The following is a 16,014-nucleotide window of genomic DNA, read 5'->3' as shown; positions in this document are numbered from 1 at the left end:
TAAAACTTTATTTACAAAAATAAGTGGTACCTGCCATGCATAGCTTGCTGACCCTTGCTCTAAATTAATAAAAATCAGTTGCCTTATGAGTAAAGGGACATTTATTTGTTAGGAATTTGGTGGATATGAGATAAAGATGAGAAAAAGATCTCTCTCTCTATATATATATATTTTTTTCCATTTTTGAACCATGTGAATGTATTACTTATTCTATTTATTTACTTGTTTGTTTAAGTAGGCTTCACCCCCAGCACAGACCCAACAGATTCACGACCCTGAGATCAAGACCTGAGCTGAGATCAAGAGTTGCGTACACTCAACTAAGCCACCCAGGCACCCACCCACCCTTTTAGTTTACACAAAACTAGCATACTATACTGTGTTTCACTTTGTACTTTTTAAATTTAATATACCTAGAAAATCTTTCCATAGGAATACTCAGAGAACTTCCTTGTTTTTTGGTTTACAATTGTATACTGCTCCATTGTATGGCTATACAAAAATTTATTCAACCAGTCCTCTATTAATGGATAGTTGGGTTGTTTTCAATCTCTTACTATTATGAACAATATTGCAATAAATGTCCTTGTATGTTCATTATGTATCAATTATGTACATGTGCCATGTACTCATGTGAGGTAAATTCTCTGAAAGGGGAACTGGATCAAAGTGTAAACGTATTCATAATTTTGTTAGAGGTTGACAAACTGCCCTATATCAGAGATAGGGTGTGGTACCAAGTTACAAACACACTATCAGTAGAAATTTTAACTGCAATTTCTTTTCACCTTTTAAAAAGTCATTTACTGTATTTCCCCTTCTGTGAACAGTCTATTCTTATCTTTTGCCCACTTTTCTATTGGGTATTTGGTCTTTTTCTAGTTGAACTCTTTTTATTAATTAGGCAGATAAAACTCTGCATGTGTTGAGTTTCACAATTTTTTCCCTAATTTGCCATTTGTCTTTTGACACATTTACCATTTTTAATAATTACATATAATTTCACAATATTGACATACCATAATATATTTAATCACTCCTGAATTGAAGCAGGTTTAAGTTACTTACCATTTCCACTATTGAAAGCCACTATAAATTCTCCCACAAAAAGTCTTCTGCTTAAAAATAATTCTTTGGAAAGAATTCCTAGTTTTGAGATTCGTGTCCTTATCATCAGACTACCCTTTAAAAGCTTGATTATTTCCTTAGTCTTACTCTCATAAAGCTTTCTCATCACAATCCTGCAACTTTTATAATTAAAAAGTAAATATGTTCACATTAAAATTTTAATCTGCACTACCTTAATTACTATTTCTGGGCGATGTAACACTTTTCCAAGTTTGCTTTGTATTTCAGTTGGGTGCAACTGAACGAGTTGGGTGCAAATGGTTCATTTCTGTTGCTCATTTATTCACTGAACTCTTGGCATCATCCTTAGGTATTTGAATAACCTCTTTACTATGCTTGAGGCACATATTTTCTTCTTTTAAAATCTTATTTTAAGCCCATTATACAAAGGTCACTTTCTTTTATAAACTTTTCTCATGTTTCATCATTACTTAAAAGTTATGATTCTCTTTCCATTTCCTACTAAATTTTTATGTTTTAAAAAATATTTAACCTTTAATCTCCACCTGGAATTAATCTAAGTGTATAGTTGGCACTGGAAATCAAAGTTAGAGTAATCTCATAAATTTTATCAATTGTTTCCTTTTCCTTTCTGTTTTATGATACTTAGTTTAAGGGCTTTCTGATTCTTGCCTTGTGTCTTTGTTTGCTAGCATTGGTCTTTTTTCATTGTTGTTCCTGATCAGAATAATCCTGTATGGTCTGTTTTTCATAGGAATTGTATGAAATCTATTTGAAAAACAAAATTTCCATACCATTTATATTTCCTTTTTTTTTATTTATTTATTTATTTATTTATTTATTTATTTATTTATTTATTTATTTTACAGTTTATTCATTTTTCAGAGACAGAGACGGAGAGTAAGGTGGGGAGGGGCAGAGAGAGAGGGAGACACAGAAGCAGGCTCTGGGTTCTGAACTGTCAGTACAGAGCCTGAAGTGGGGCTTGAACCCACAGACTGTGAGATCATGACCTGAGCTGAAGTCGGATGCCTAGCCAACTGAGCCACCCAAGTGCCCCTCATTTATATTTCTTATTCAAACAAGCTTTCCATATTATTTATATTTCTTATTCAGAAACACTGTATTTAAATCTAATTTCCCATTTACTTCCCAGATTAATGTGTGTGTGTGTGTGTGTGTGTGTGTGTGTGTATGAATTGTATAGCAGACTCCTGCTAGTTTCCAATCCAATATCCATTCTTTCCTTTTCCCTTACTAACAGAACCCCAAAAGTTTCCAAAAAGACTGTGTATACAAATACAAAAATGATACTTCCCCACTAGGAATGACAAAGTGATAGGAGTTCTGGCAATAACTTATCAGTGAAAGTTGCTTCTGGAATGGCCAGCACCTTTTCCAACTTCTTCCTTCTTCCTTCCTACAACTATGGATTTAGTGCCCTGAAATAGAGCGGCTCTCTTAAGAGCATGATAATGAAAACAATACCTGGAAGGCAGAATAGAGAGCTGGAAGCAACGTGGGTCTCTGATGACATCATGGAGCTACCATGTAACAGCTCTTAACAGCTCTAAATATTACCTCCGGATTTCTTACATGACAAAAATCTCTACGTAGTTAACCCACTGTAGTTGATTTTTACTATATGCAGGGGTGGCATCTACTTTGGTTTTGTCTTTTTAATTTTTTTCCTTTGTGTGTGTGATGTTTTATGGCATCTACTTTATTTTTCAAAACATTTTATTTTTAAGTAATCTCTACACCCAATGTGGGTCTCACACTTCTAACCCTGAGATCAAGAGTCGCATGCTCTACCAACTGAGCCAGCCAGGCTCCCCTATGGCATCTTCTTTAATAACTTATGTATCTTTCCTTATTTTAATGTCCAGATAATAGCTTTTTGTTGCTGTTGTTATGGCTAAGAATGCCATCTCCTTTTGACTACATTTTTAAGCTGGCTACTACTGGTGTATGGGAATGGTCTTATAACATGTATCTGGACACAGATCTTATTTCAATAACTTGTCTATATTACATTAAATTATACAATATCAATTGCAAGCAATATTTATCATTTTCTCCAGTATTGTTTATTGTTTATACTTGTAATTAATCTATTTTCATTAAGAAAATTAAGCAAAAGGGGCGCCTGGGTGGCTTGGTCGGTTAAGCGTCTGACTTCGGCTCAGGTCATGATCTCACTGGCCGTGAGTTCGAGCCCCGCGTCGGGCTCTGTGCTGACAGCTCAGAGCCTGGAGCCTGTTTCAGATTCTGTGTCTCCCTCTCTCTCTGCCCCTCCCCTGTTCATGCTCTGTCTCTCTCTGTCTCAAAAATAAATAAACGTTTAAAAAAAAAAAAAAGAAAATTAAGCAAAAATATAAACCAAAACAAACAAAAAACAAGCAAAACAAATTCCAAAAATCCTGTAATTCCAAGACAGAGTTAACATTTTGGTGTATATTTTCCTACATTTCCTTTCCTACGCACATCTATATACTTTATACCTTTGACTCCTAAGATGTGTATGTCCCTCTAGGGGCACCTGGGTGGCTCAGTCAGTTAAGCATCTGACTTAGGCTTAGGTCATGATCTCACGGTTCGTGAATTCAAACCCCACATCAGGCTCTCTGCTGTCAGCACAGAGCCCTCTTCCGATCCTCTGTTCCCTCTCTCTCTGTCCCTTAGGTGCTCTCTCTCTCTCAAAAATAAACAAACATTAAAAAAAAAAAAAAAGATGCATATGTCCCCCCATCACTTAACATTTCATAAAATGGGATACATCTTATACTTGATGGCATCTTAGGACTTTGCCAATTAAAACTGGCAGTGTTTTTTCTTAGTGGTACATAAAATGGTGCATCTTTTAAAGAATTTAAAATGCATTAATTCTAATACAGCTCATTTAAATATCTATTTGAAAAATAAACTAGCACAATTCTACATATGTTCTTTTATGTTTTAGCTTAATATATCACAAAAATCTTTCTAGATCAATACTTTAGCATATGTGTTACCAAAGGGAGTATATTCCCAGATCAGTTTTTACATCACTTTTCAATGGAGTCATAGTATTTTGGTCTATAGATATTAATTTAATGTTGGTTGAGCATTTAGATTGTTCCCAATTTTTCACTATTATAAACCTTGTTTCACTGTCATAAACCTTGCTATAATCTTTTTAATACATTTATATACTTATTTTCCTAGGATAAATCTTACGGATTTGTGGGTTCAAAGAAGATTCAGACTCTTTAAGTTTATTTTGAGAGACAGAGAGAGAGTGCAGACATTGAGAGTGGGGGAGGGACAGAGAGGAAAGGAGAGAGAATCCCAAGCAGGCTCCACACTACATGGGGCTTGATATCACGACCATGAGTTCATGACCTGAGCCAAAATCAAGAGTTGGATACTCAACCAACTGAACCACCCAGGTGCCCCTCAGATTTTTTTAACAAGGATTTGGTATTTAGTGACATACTGCCTTTGAAGTGCAATTAATGAATTTGCAAAGTCCTGCCAGACTATGTTTATAACTATGACAATAATGGAAATGTTTGCTTTGTTCCTCTATTTGAATAGAAATGTCTGTTTTTCTATAGAATATCAAATATAATGTCTCCTATTATTCTTACCAAGGAGAATTACATACAGCTATAAAATCTGTATAAAACTCAATTCTTTTACTTTCACTATTTTTGTTAGGGGCAGCTCTTTTTTCCTGTCAAAGAAACTCCTGGTATTATCAGAGAGGGGAAGAATTTTCTTATATAGAACATTTACAAAAGCTCTGATAACTACGGCATGAATTTATTCAGCATCTTATCTTCAGACATTTGCTTTGGTTTATAGGATTTCTACTACCACCCAGGCACAGCCTACTAAAAAGAACAGTCATTACCTGATCTTCATATCCTTCTATCTTCACAGGCGTGAACTGATCCATGTTATACTGGGCAAACGCACTGTATTTTAACAAGTGGAAAAAAAGGGGGGGGGTTGGAGGGGGAGAGAATTATACATAAAGAAACACCAAAGGTAATTCACATAATAGTGAAAGAGAATGTGAAAACACTCCCCAGTGCTCTTCCCTTTCTCTCTCCAGGCAACTAGTGTTATCCTAATGCCTTCCCACTTTCTGAAGGAACTCTTCACAGTGATCTCAGATGTGCCCTAAACTCTGAAATTACCTTTTCGTCTCCACTTCTAAGCTCCAACAGAATTCCCCTTAGACAATTCCGAAGTTTTAAGTAATCAGATTTTTGTGAATTACCAACTTTTAGATAGAGGCTTTCAGTAGTTTAAAGAAAAAACAAAAAACCCTTCAGTTGATGCACTATTTTAGCAATGCTGCCTTCTTTATTCTGGACTTTCTGAGGCAGGGCAGGCAGGAGAGATCATAATTAAATGTACTGGAAGGCATTTGACATGGGGAGAGGGTGAGGCAAGAGCGGAGCGTGAGTCAAGTCTCAGAGGAGAGCTTAAGGCAGAAGAGATTATTACTTTTTTTAATGTTTATTTTATTTTTGAGAGAGAGACAGAGAGACAGACAGATAGAGCATCAGCTGGTTAGGGTCAGAGAGAGAGGGAGACACAGAATCCAAAACAGTCTCTAGGCTCTGAGCTGTCAGCACAGAGCCCGATGTGGGGCTCAAACTCACAGACCACGAGATCATGACCTGAGCCGAAGTTGGCCGCCCAACTGAATGATCCACCCAGGCGCCCCAGAAGAGATTATTTTAAAAAGGAGATATGAATAATCAAAGTACATGCCTATTAACTACCATTTACTTGTCCAGTGCTAGATTTGTAAAACTGCATTTTCAATGGCTCCCTAGTACATCTAAGTAAGCAAAAAGGTAAAGGGAAAGAAGCCTGAGGTAAACTGCAGTGTAAGAAACGTGTAACACACAAAATATCAGTATTCTCACCCACTGGCCAAGGGAAGAGTTAAACACCTCTTCTGCCCAAGTTTAACCTGCTAAAACGCCTGCTAGACACTGTTTTTAAGCAAAGTATCAAACTTTTCTTCAAAAGAAACCAAAGTAACAGACATTTAAAGCTAATCCTCAGTCTTTTCATTTTGGGTTATTGTTAAGTTTTTAGATAAATCATTTCTATGGTGTTATAAATCATTATACATCCCCATTAGCAAAATGAGTCTTAAACATGGTGGTTCTTCAGATAGGAAGATAAATTAAATGTTCATGCAAAGTGGATTAAATATTATTATTGATTTTTTTTTTTTTTTAGAAAAGCTTAAGGAGTAGAGAGTAGTAAGCATTCCATTCTACGATACGTCCTAAGATTACAGATTACAAACACAAATACCAAAGATGGTTAATATTTAATCCCATCTCAAGAAAATGGTATTTTCATTCTACCAGCAGTGTGGACCGAAAACTTGAGATCCTTCTTGATTCTTCTTTCTCCCACATTTCACATCCAATCCATCAGTAAATCATATGGGTTCTACCTTGAATACATATTCAGAATCTGACTCCTTCCCACCACCCTTACACTAGTCCAAACCACCGCCATTTATCTCTGAACTACTGCAATAAGCCTTCTAACTACTCCTCTTACTTCAATATTTGCCCCCCTGCATGGTAGCCAGTAATTATTCTAAAATATAATCTCATCGAGTCATTCTCTGCTCATAATACTAATAATTTCCCCTCTCTTTCAGAAATAAAATCCTCTCTTTAACATGGCCTACATCTCCCTACTTAGTCTGGAAGTACTGGGAATTAACAGAGAATGGTTACGGTGGTCAAGAAGCATAGGTGAAAATCCAGGAAATAGGGTTAAATTCTCAGTTGTTCAGTCCTCCTTCATTTTATATAGAAGGCAATAATGATGATTACTGAAACAACATTCACTGAGCCCTTACTATGAGATCTGCAGCCAAGGGACTGAAGCATCTTATTACTGGAAGAAAAACAGAATTTTTTTATCCCTATAGAAAAGCAAATATTTGGGCATAAGACAGCTGTCCTTTAGGAAGAAAGTTCTCTGAAAAGCTACAGTCTATAAGAACCAGAATATTTATAAAAACAAAGCTTTATTGTCAGTGCAATTAAAGCATCTGAACTATTAAATACCAAATTCTACTGTTACTCCTAATTAAAAACGTGACAACAGGCTTAGGATGCAGTCACTCTTGGATCTTGGCATTCCACTCCCCATCTCCTCTTCAGCAGTACCTTATCAAATGAAGTACTGACTAGATTTATTTTGAGTAGCTCTCAAGGATAAAACTAAGACCAATATATGTCAAGCAAGTTGAAGAACCTGCCTTGTTAGATGGTGAATTCCTTATTATTAGGAGCATTCAGACTGGATAATCATCTGTTGACAAAATATAGATGAAATTCTTTCAATGACAGGGCAGAGGATAGACAGGGGTTGAATTAGCAAATCATGAATGCCTTTTTCTATGGCATTTTATGCAACTAAGAGAAACCAGCATTAGAATGTATCTTCAGTGTGTGCCTAAATCAATGTATAATGAGAATATCAATCATGATGACAATTATAGGGTTTGTAGAATTTGGTCCCAGAATGAGATCCAAAACAGCAGGGCAGAAGAAGGGCAGAAGAAGATGATTGCTTCTCAGGCAGCAACTCTTAAAAGTTTTCTATAGCTAAAATCTAAACCAACTGTATACCATACCAAATGCCTTTATGACAATTATTTGTTGCTCTATGTCAAAATCCTTGTTCCATCCTCTCTACCCCATCTTTACCCAGTCATTATCCTTTTCTGGTTTCCTCTTTACAAAGGAACTCTGGGTCAGTTACACAGACAGTGATTGAAACAGAATTTTGTATGTAAAGGAGAGTAGTGATAAAGCCAGATAACAGAGGGCCCTGAAAGCTGACAGTATTTAGATTTGAAGAAAACAAAACACACATCACTCTCATGTTTTTGAGGACAAGGATAAAAGGAAAATGGTATTTTAGAAAGATTAATTAGCGTGGTGGTGATAAGGAATCCATGACTGGGTTGAACAACGATGCTATTATTCTATGGTTAATTCTATTAGGGCATTTTTATGAATATCTACTATTTTGTGGCAGTTTAAGAAACACTCCTCAATAGCAGCCTTATCTTTCTATAGCTAGCAATTAAAAAAAATTCAATGTGAACTAAAAGGAGTGTAGAAGAAACCCTAACCACTCGTATTAAACTCTGCTTTTACAGGGGAAATCTGGAAAAATAAAAAAATAAAAAATAAGGTCGTATATAATAAGCTTTAAGGGAATAAACAACATTGGGGGGGAACATGTTTTCTCCAAGAAAAAAAAAAAAAACAACTAAAACTGCTAAAACCAACTGCTTTATATTGAAGTATTTTAGACTTAGTTTCCAGGGCACAAATTTACTATCAATATAGTTCATCCAAAATTAAAATAATATAGAAGTGAAAAAAATATATGTAAGTGGATTTTGAAAGATACTTACTGTGCTGCCCCTTCCCTGAGGAGATTGTCATTGTTAAGTAGTAGCCGGACATCTGAAGAGGAAAAAAATGTTAAAAGACGTTAAGAACAGAGCGCCTGGATGGCTCAGTCAGTTAAGCATCCGACTCTAGATTTCGGCTCAGGTCATGATCTCACAGTTTGTGGGGTCAAGTCTTGCACTGGGCTCTGCCCTGACAGCATGTGCAGCATGCTTGGGATTCTGTCTCCCTATCTCTACCCCTCCACTGCTTGTGCGCACACTTTCTCACCCCTCTCAAAATAAACATTTTAAAAAACCACACCTTTAAAAGATGTTAAAATTCAAATGTTCAGTAAAGGATAAGCTTCAGAAATGTTTAACAAGTCAGGCTTTGCAAAGTTGATCTTCAGATATCCTATATGCAAATGAACAGATGCTCATGTTCATAGATTTTCATGTAATTATTTGCGGTACAATAATCAAACAACTTCTCAAGGAATTTCATAGCAAATAAAAAGCATGGTTTAAAGAAAGTTACAATTAGAACTGTTAATTTTGTATCTAAAGAATCCTTTAAAATAAGATTAAGAACTGGAGGCTTTTCTATAACATCAGACCAAGAAAGCTGGGCAAAATTCAGCCAGTGGCAGTGAAACTGCCAAACATATTTTTCCATGAAGGATTGAACGTGGGGCCTACATGCTTTTAAAAAGCTGTATGTCAAGAGTCTAGTCATGCTTATTTTTTAAATTTTAATTATTATTTTTTAATGTTTACTTATTTATTTTGAAAGAGAGAGATAGAGAGTGAGCAGAGCAGGGGCAGAGAGGGAGACAGAATCCCAAGCAGGTTCTGCACTGTCAGCACGGAGTCCAGTGGGGTGCTCAAACCCACAAACCGTGAGATCATGACCTGAGCCGAAATCAAGAGTTGGACCCTTAACCTACTGAACTACCCAGGCACCCCATAGTCATTCTTCTTTTATAAGAGGAGGGTCCTTGTTATAGAAGAAACTACTAAGCATTCATTAACTCCAAGAGGAAAGACTAATTTAATTATAAGCCAAAGGCCATTGACTCTTAGAGCTTCTGAACGAGGCTGGCAGAGGCCAATGTGTAGCATGCCAATAAAAACTAGTCCTCATGCCACAAGTAGCTTGCCAATTCTTAATCTAATTCTTTCATATCAATTATTCTCATGATATTCCTGTAAAGTCCATTCAGTTGTCAGAAATCAAACAGGGACTTCTAACTACAAAGGCCATTAATTTTGTTAAGAATTTATCTGAGCTGGGGTGCCTGGGTGGCTCAGTCGGTTAGGCGTCCGACTTCGGCTCAGGTCATGTTCTCATGGTTCATGGTTTGAGCCCCACGTCGGGCTCTGTGCTGACAGCCCAGAGCCTGGAGCTTGCTTCCAATACTGTGTCTCCCTCTCTCTGGCCCTCCCCGGCTCACGCTCTGTCTCACTCTCTGTCTCAAAAATAAACAAACATTAAAAAAAAAAAAATTAAAAAAAAAAAAAGAATTTATTTGAGCTAATCAGCTTGATAAAGTTCAGGTCAAAGGAAAATTTCCTAAAAGCTCAGTTGTTGAAAATTTACATTTGGTCAAAATGCAAAAAAGACTAGGAAAATAAGGCTGCATTTGTTTATTTGTTTCTCTTGCTGTTAGTGCTCAAAATCCACAAACAAGTCTATAAGGATACATGTTCTGATTTATTTCTATTGTATTATTTACTCCTTAAATTATATGTTCTCCTGGTTACTCTTTCTCTGCATCATTAATTATTTTTATCACTGGAGATTAGTGATTGTTCTATGATGTGTGGGGCTCTGGGCCAACTGCAGATGAGTATCACATAGCTCCTCTCAAGTACATAGCCCTCTAATGTAAAACTCGAATTTCAAAATAAATGCTTGCTAAAATGAACCAAGATACACAAAGGACTTAAAGATGAATTTAACAACTTAAAATGGGATTATAATGATTGATTTTATCATAAAGCTCAAGATGCCTCATCTACATTTTTCATTCTATATGTTAAGCCAGTGAATAGAAATTTATAAATGTATTGGAATAGCGGTTCCCAAACTGGCTGTGACTCAGAATCACCTGGGAGAACTTGAGGATGGTAAGGCTGGAATCTGTGTATGTAATAAGCTTCCCAGATGTAGTTAGTTCAGCCCCAATGGCTTTAGAAAGTGTCCTGTATATACTACAAGCATGTGTTGAGTGAAAGCACAGAAGAAGCTGAAGCTATGATTTATAGTGATACAAAACTATGAAAATAATTTAATATTGCTTCCATATTCATATTAAGCTACTTTAAATCTTTTCTCACATAAGATAGGTATCCTAATTTATGGGTTAAGAGTATGCTTTTAACTCAGACCTGGGTTTGAATCCTTGTTCTGACACTTACTTGCTAGATGACATTGAATAAATTATTTTAACCTCTTTTAATCTTGATTTCCTTAAGCTATAGCTATAATGTGCTGTAAGGATTAGAAGAGATAAGAAGCACTCAATAAATACTTATACATAATTATGGAGGGCTTAAAATACTAATGTTTACTCACCATTGAACACTTCATTAAATTCCCCTGGGGGTGCATGAGTGATGAATTTAGCAGCTATGCGTACCTAAAGAGAAAGAAATAAAATAAGAGAAGAGTAACATATAAAGGAAGAAGCAATTAACAGATTACAAAATTTTCATCACATTCATGGAGATAAAACTTCCTATTCAAACCTTTACTATTTAGGAGACTTCAGATTTTTTTCACAAACTATCCCAAAGCTTTCATCATCAATAGAGGTTTGTCCTGATTTTGAGATCTACATGCGGCTTTAAGTTTTAATTCTTCTTTAAAAAGTTGAGGGACGCCTGGGTGGCTCAGTCAATTGAGCGTCCGACTTCAGCTCAGGTCACGATCTCGCGGTCCGTGAGTTCGAGCCCCGCGTCAGGCTCTGGGCTGATGGCTCAGAGCCTGGAGCCTGCTTCCGATTCTGTGTCTACCTCTCTCTCTGCCCTTCCCCCGTTCATGCTCTGTCTCTCTCTGTCTCAAAAATAAATAAACATTAAAAAAATTTTTTAAAAAAAAGTTGAATAATCAATTTTTGGTCAAAATATACTACAGGCACAAATACAGAAAGTTATGATCCTAATCACTTATGAACATTTAAGCAAAACTAAATGAAAGAGTAGTGAACTGGTAGGATACCAATATGTGTTTATAGCGTTTATCCCAATGCAAAGGTGGTTCAGTATTAATAAATCAGTGTAATTTACAAATTAAAGGAGCAAACCCTTGTGATTCTCTTAACTCATGCTGGAAAAAAAAGATAAAATTCAACATTCAAATATCATAAAACAACAAAACTACTAATTTTTGGTAGGAATAAACTTCTTTAACTTGATAAAGGATTATCTACCAAAATTCTACAGCATACTTAATAATGATGCAACATTGCAAGCAGTGTCCCTAATTTTAAAAACAAGACAAAGATGACTGCTATCACCTATTATTTTTTTTTTTAATTTTTTTTTTCAACGTTTATTTATTTTTGGGACAGAGAGAGACAGAGCATGAACGGGGGAGGGGCAGAGAGAGAGGGAGACACAGAATCGGAAACAGGCTCCAGGCTCTGAGCCATCAGCCCAGAGCCTGACGCGGGGCTCGAACTCACGGACCGCGAGATCGTGACCTGGCTGAAGTCGGACGCCTAACCGACTGCGCCACCCAGGCGCCCCATGCTATCACCTATTATTAAACACTGTACTAAAGGTTCTAAAGAATGCTATAGACAGTACTTCTTCTGTTCTTCCTTCTAACTCCCTCTCCTGCCCCCTACTGCCATTCTACTTTTCTGGATCTCCTTTTATAGACAGACATTGAAGTCTTAGATCTAACTTGCATATCCCTTTTTCTCCTGTATTTTTATCTTCTTTTTGTCATTTGGTAGTTTATTTGGGGAGAAGGCCTCAGAGCTCCATTTTTCAATTCACTTAAAATGCTCTTCATTCATGTCTATTTTGCTATTCAGATAGTTATTTTAAAACCTATTTTTCATTTCCAAGACTTTTATTTGTGTGTAAGAATTATTGAGTCTCCTTGAGGGTATTAACTATACTTACTTTAAAGTATTGCTCTATTGACTGTTCCCTAAGAATTTAGATCTACTTGTTTGTTGAGTTTGATGCTTTTCTTTCATAGTACCAGTTTTCCACAAATATTTGGTATTCCTCCTTGAATTTAATTTAGCTTGCCTGTTCTGTTTACCAGCAGTTTGTCTCTAGTGATTGTAGGGGAGGGAGAGAGGAGACTTGCTGCTGTGAAGTGGATATGAGCCGATTAATTTCTGAGTAACCCTCGTAAGGGCCAGAGGCTACCTGGGGCATCGCCCTGCCTCTCTGCTCTTAGTGCTCATTCTCAATGCTATATTCTGAAGACAAATGCATTTCTATCTGCAGTTCAGCCCCAATGGAAGAGAAAAGAGGAGCCAATGGTACAGTTAGCTTACAGAACAATTCCGCAATTAATCTACTCCAAGACTGTTCTGAGTCCTTTCCTTCTTGCTCCTTAAGTTGAGCTCCTCCAAGTAGCTCCTACTTCCACAACAGTTATCTTCTGATCTTACTTTTTTTTCCCTCGTGTATTTACCATTCTGCTTTCTTTCTATCAAAAGAATTGCTACAAAACTTTGGTCCAACAATGGCACTCTCACTTAAAAAAAAAAAGCTTATTTGAGAGAGAGAGAAAAAATAGAGCGGGGGGAGGGGCAAGGAGAGAGAAAATCCCAAGCAGGCTCTGTGCTGTCAGTGCAGAGCCTGACATGGGGCTTGATCACACATACCATGCAATCATGACCCGAGTCAAAACCATGGAGTCAGATACTCAACTGCCTGAGCCACCCAAGCACCCCTGTTACTAATTCAGTTCTCTTCTCAATCTGTTTTCCCTACTTTTTTCATTCTACTAAGGTTTGGCATAAAAGATGAGGTGAAACCATGTGCTCAGTCTGCCATATAATTTAATCTCTTCGCTTTTATCAAGTAAGATGTGAAATACAAAGAATGTAAAAATCTATGTAAAAGAAAAAATAATTTCGAGTATCATTTGGCAATATACATATATAATTATGATGCTAGCAATGATAATAGGACTGACCTCTGACAGTCTCACAGTACAATTCTTTTTTTTTTATAAAGTTTATTTATTTTGAGAGAGAGTGTGAGCAGGGGAGGTGTGGAGAGAGAGGGAGAGAGAGAATCTCAAGCAGGCTCTGTGCTGTCAGTGCAGAGCTGGACCTGTGAGACCATGACCTGAACCAAAATCAAGAGTTGGACATTTAACCAACTGAGCCACCCAGGCGCCCCTCACAGTATAATTCTAACACACTATGACAGAAAGAATGTTGAAAATTCCCTAATATTTGATGTGATAATGAGTACGAAGATGATTCAACTCACTGATGAGGGGCAAAGAGGAACACAGTAGATCTACCAATAAACTGAGCCTTGCTTTCCAAGTAGGCATCCTCCATTAACCTCTTCATTTCCTTCAAACAACGTTAAGTTCTTGTTGACCCACTCAAATCAAGGCTATCATCAAAGCCAAACCATTCTTAAGCAGAAAAAAGACTTTCAAGAGTCCTTTGAAAATACAACTGGGCACTGAGAAGAGAATTAGAAAGACAAAAAATACTTTGCAACTTCAGGTTTATACAGAAGATCTTATATATGACTTCACTCATTCTAAAAAGAATAAAAGAAAAGCTGCTCTGTGGACAAATTTTACATCTTCAGTCAAGAAAGGCCTACTGATTGATGGAGCAAGGTAGATTGGAAAACCTGGATTCTAATTACTGGCTCTATTGGTCCATAAACTAACTAGGTTTGTAATTCTAGAAGCATGACTAACCTGTTTTGGTCCTGAGTTTCCTCATTATAAGCCAACTCCTAAAAGAGATGAGAAGTTCTGCAAAATTTCTTTGAGTTGTAAAGCTCTACCTGATTTTTTAACCTTAGAATACAAAACCTGTGTGTGGATTACCTGGAAGCAGAGATGAGGAATCCATAACACAAACACCTTAGAATATTCTTATGTACATAAAGCTTGAGAACCCTGTCATGACAGGATAATTATAGATAATACATTACTTTTCTGGAATAAAACCTGCTGGAGACTAAGAGGAATACACCATAAAACTCTTATATTAACAAGCAACAACAATAAAAAGAAAATAATTAGGAAGTAAGAAATGCTGCTCAACTCATGAAAATTACACTACACAGGACTTAACAGTTCCCATATAGATTTACAACTCGGTATATTTATATTTGCCTTGGCATGTGCAGTTAATCATATTTCTTTCCTCATCAACTGTTGCTGTCAATCATTTATTTAAGAAATTAGTAAACCTACTTTGATAGTAAACCTATTTCTTAGTCTATTCAAATCTGCTGAGGGGCTATGATCTACCCACTTGTCAATGTGCATCTCCCATAATCCTTACATCATTGTGAAAGTCCCCTTAGTCAAACAAATTTAAGTGTGTGTAGTTCAAAAATATATTCATATACAACCCAAAAAGCATATTCCCTAAAAAGAATAAAGCTATATATTTTACATACTACATATATAACATAATGTTTGAATATGCAATAGTAAAGGCTACCAAAATGAAAATTCAAGATACTAGTATTCCTGAAGTTATCCCTGAAGTTTTAAAAGTCATACAATCTGATGGATCTGGCATAATTAAAACAAGTATTTGGATAATCAATGAACTGACAATGCATATTAAAAAAGTAATAGTTAACCAATTTGACAATAAATTTCATATATTAGAAAAAAAAAAGTAATAGTTCATTCATTCAGCAAACATTTACTGAGCACATACGAAGAGTAAATAAAGATTAAACACTGAGTAAGATTCTGTCAATGTCTTCAAGGACCTGACACACAGATAGTAATACAGCAAGCAAGTATTAAAGGCCACGGTGAGGCACAAGGAAGATGAAGTCAACTTTATATATGTATATAAGGAGTGGTGGGGTGGCCTTTAGATACACTGATGTTTGAGTTGGATTGAAGAATGAGTAAATACCAAGGAGCGCATCCAGTCAGAGGAAACAGTATGCACAAACTAAGACATTATAACACAACAAATTGAATGTAGATATTTAAAAGATTTGCAGAATGTAAAACAGTGCTACTTTTCCCACTAATTCTTTTGTTTTAGAAAATAAAGTTTGGGTTTTTTTTTTTTTTTCCTCAAAACAAAATACCAGGGCGCCTGGGTGGCTCAGTCAGTTAAGAGTCTGAAGACACTTGATTTTGGCTCAGGTCATGATCTCAGAGTTCGTGAGATTGAGCCCTGCACCGGGCTGACCGCCTGGAGCCTGCTTGGGATTCTCTCTTCCTCTCTCTCTGTCCCTTCCCCGGCTCACTCGTGCTCTCTCTCTATCCCAAAATA

At 36.4% G+C, this 16,014-nt stretch overlaps 1 protein-coding gene across 2 annotated transcripts in view; it reads right to left on the bottom strand.

The window, feature by feature from the left end:
* The window catches only part of CAPZA1 (capping actin protein of muscle Z-line subunit alpha 1), a 51,862-nt gene that overhangs the window by 16,027 nt on the left and 19,821 nt on the right, over window positions 1-16,014 (bottom strand). For both annotated transcript variants that reach the window (XM_030324652.2, XM_030324653.1), the window contains exons 2-4: window positions 11,112-11,175; window positions 8,555-8,606; window positions 4,988-5,051 (exon numbers count right to left, since the gene is read on the bottom strand). In XM_030324652.2, the coding sequence (XP_030180512.1) occupies window positions 4,988-5,051; window positions 8,555-8,606; window positions 11,112-11,175 (180 nt within the window). The remainder of the gene's footprint in view (window positions 1-4,987; window positions 5,052-8,554; window positions 8,607-11,111; window positions 11,176-16,014) is intronic.

Source organism: Lynx canadensis, chromosome C1 (genome assembly GCF_007474595.2).
Source record: "Lynx canadensis isolate LIC74 chromosome C1, mLynCan4.pri.v2, whole genome shotgun sequence".
NCBI classification, from domain to species: domain Eukaryota; kingdom Metazoa; phylum Chordata; class Mammalia; order Carnivora; family Felidae; genus Lynx; species Lynx canadensis.
Note: the sequence above shows the minus strand (reverse complement) of the source record. Positions and strands in the feature narration are given on the sequence as shown.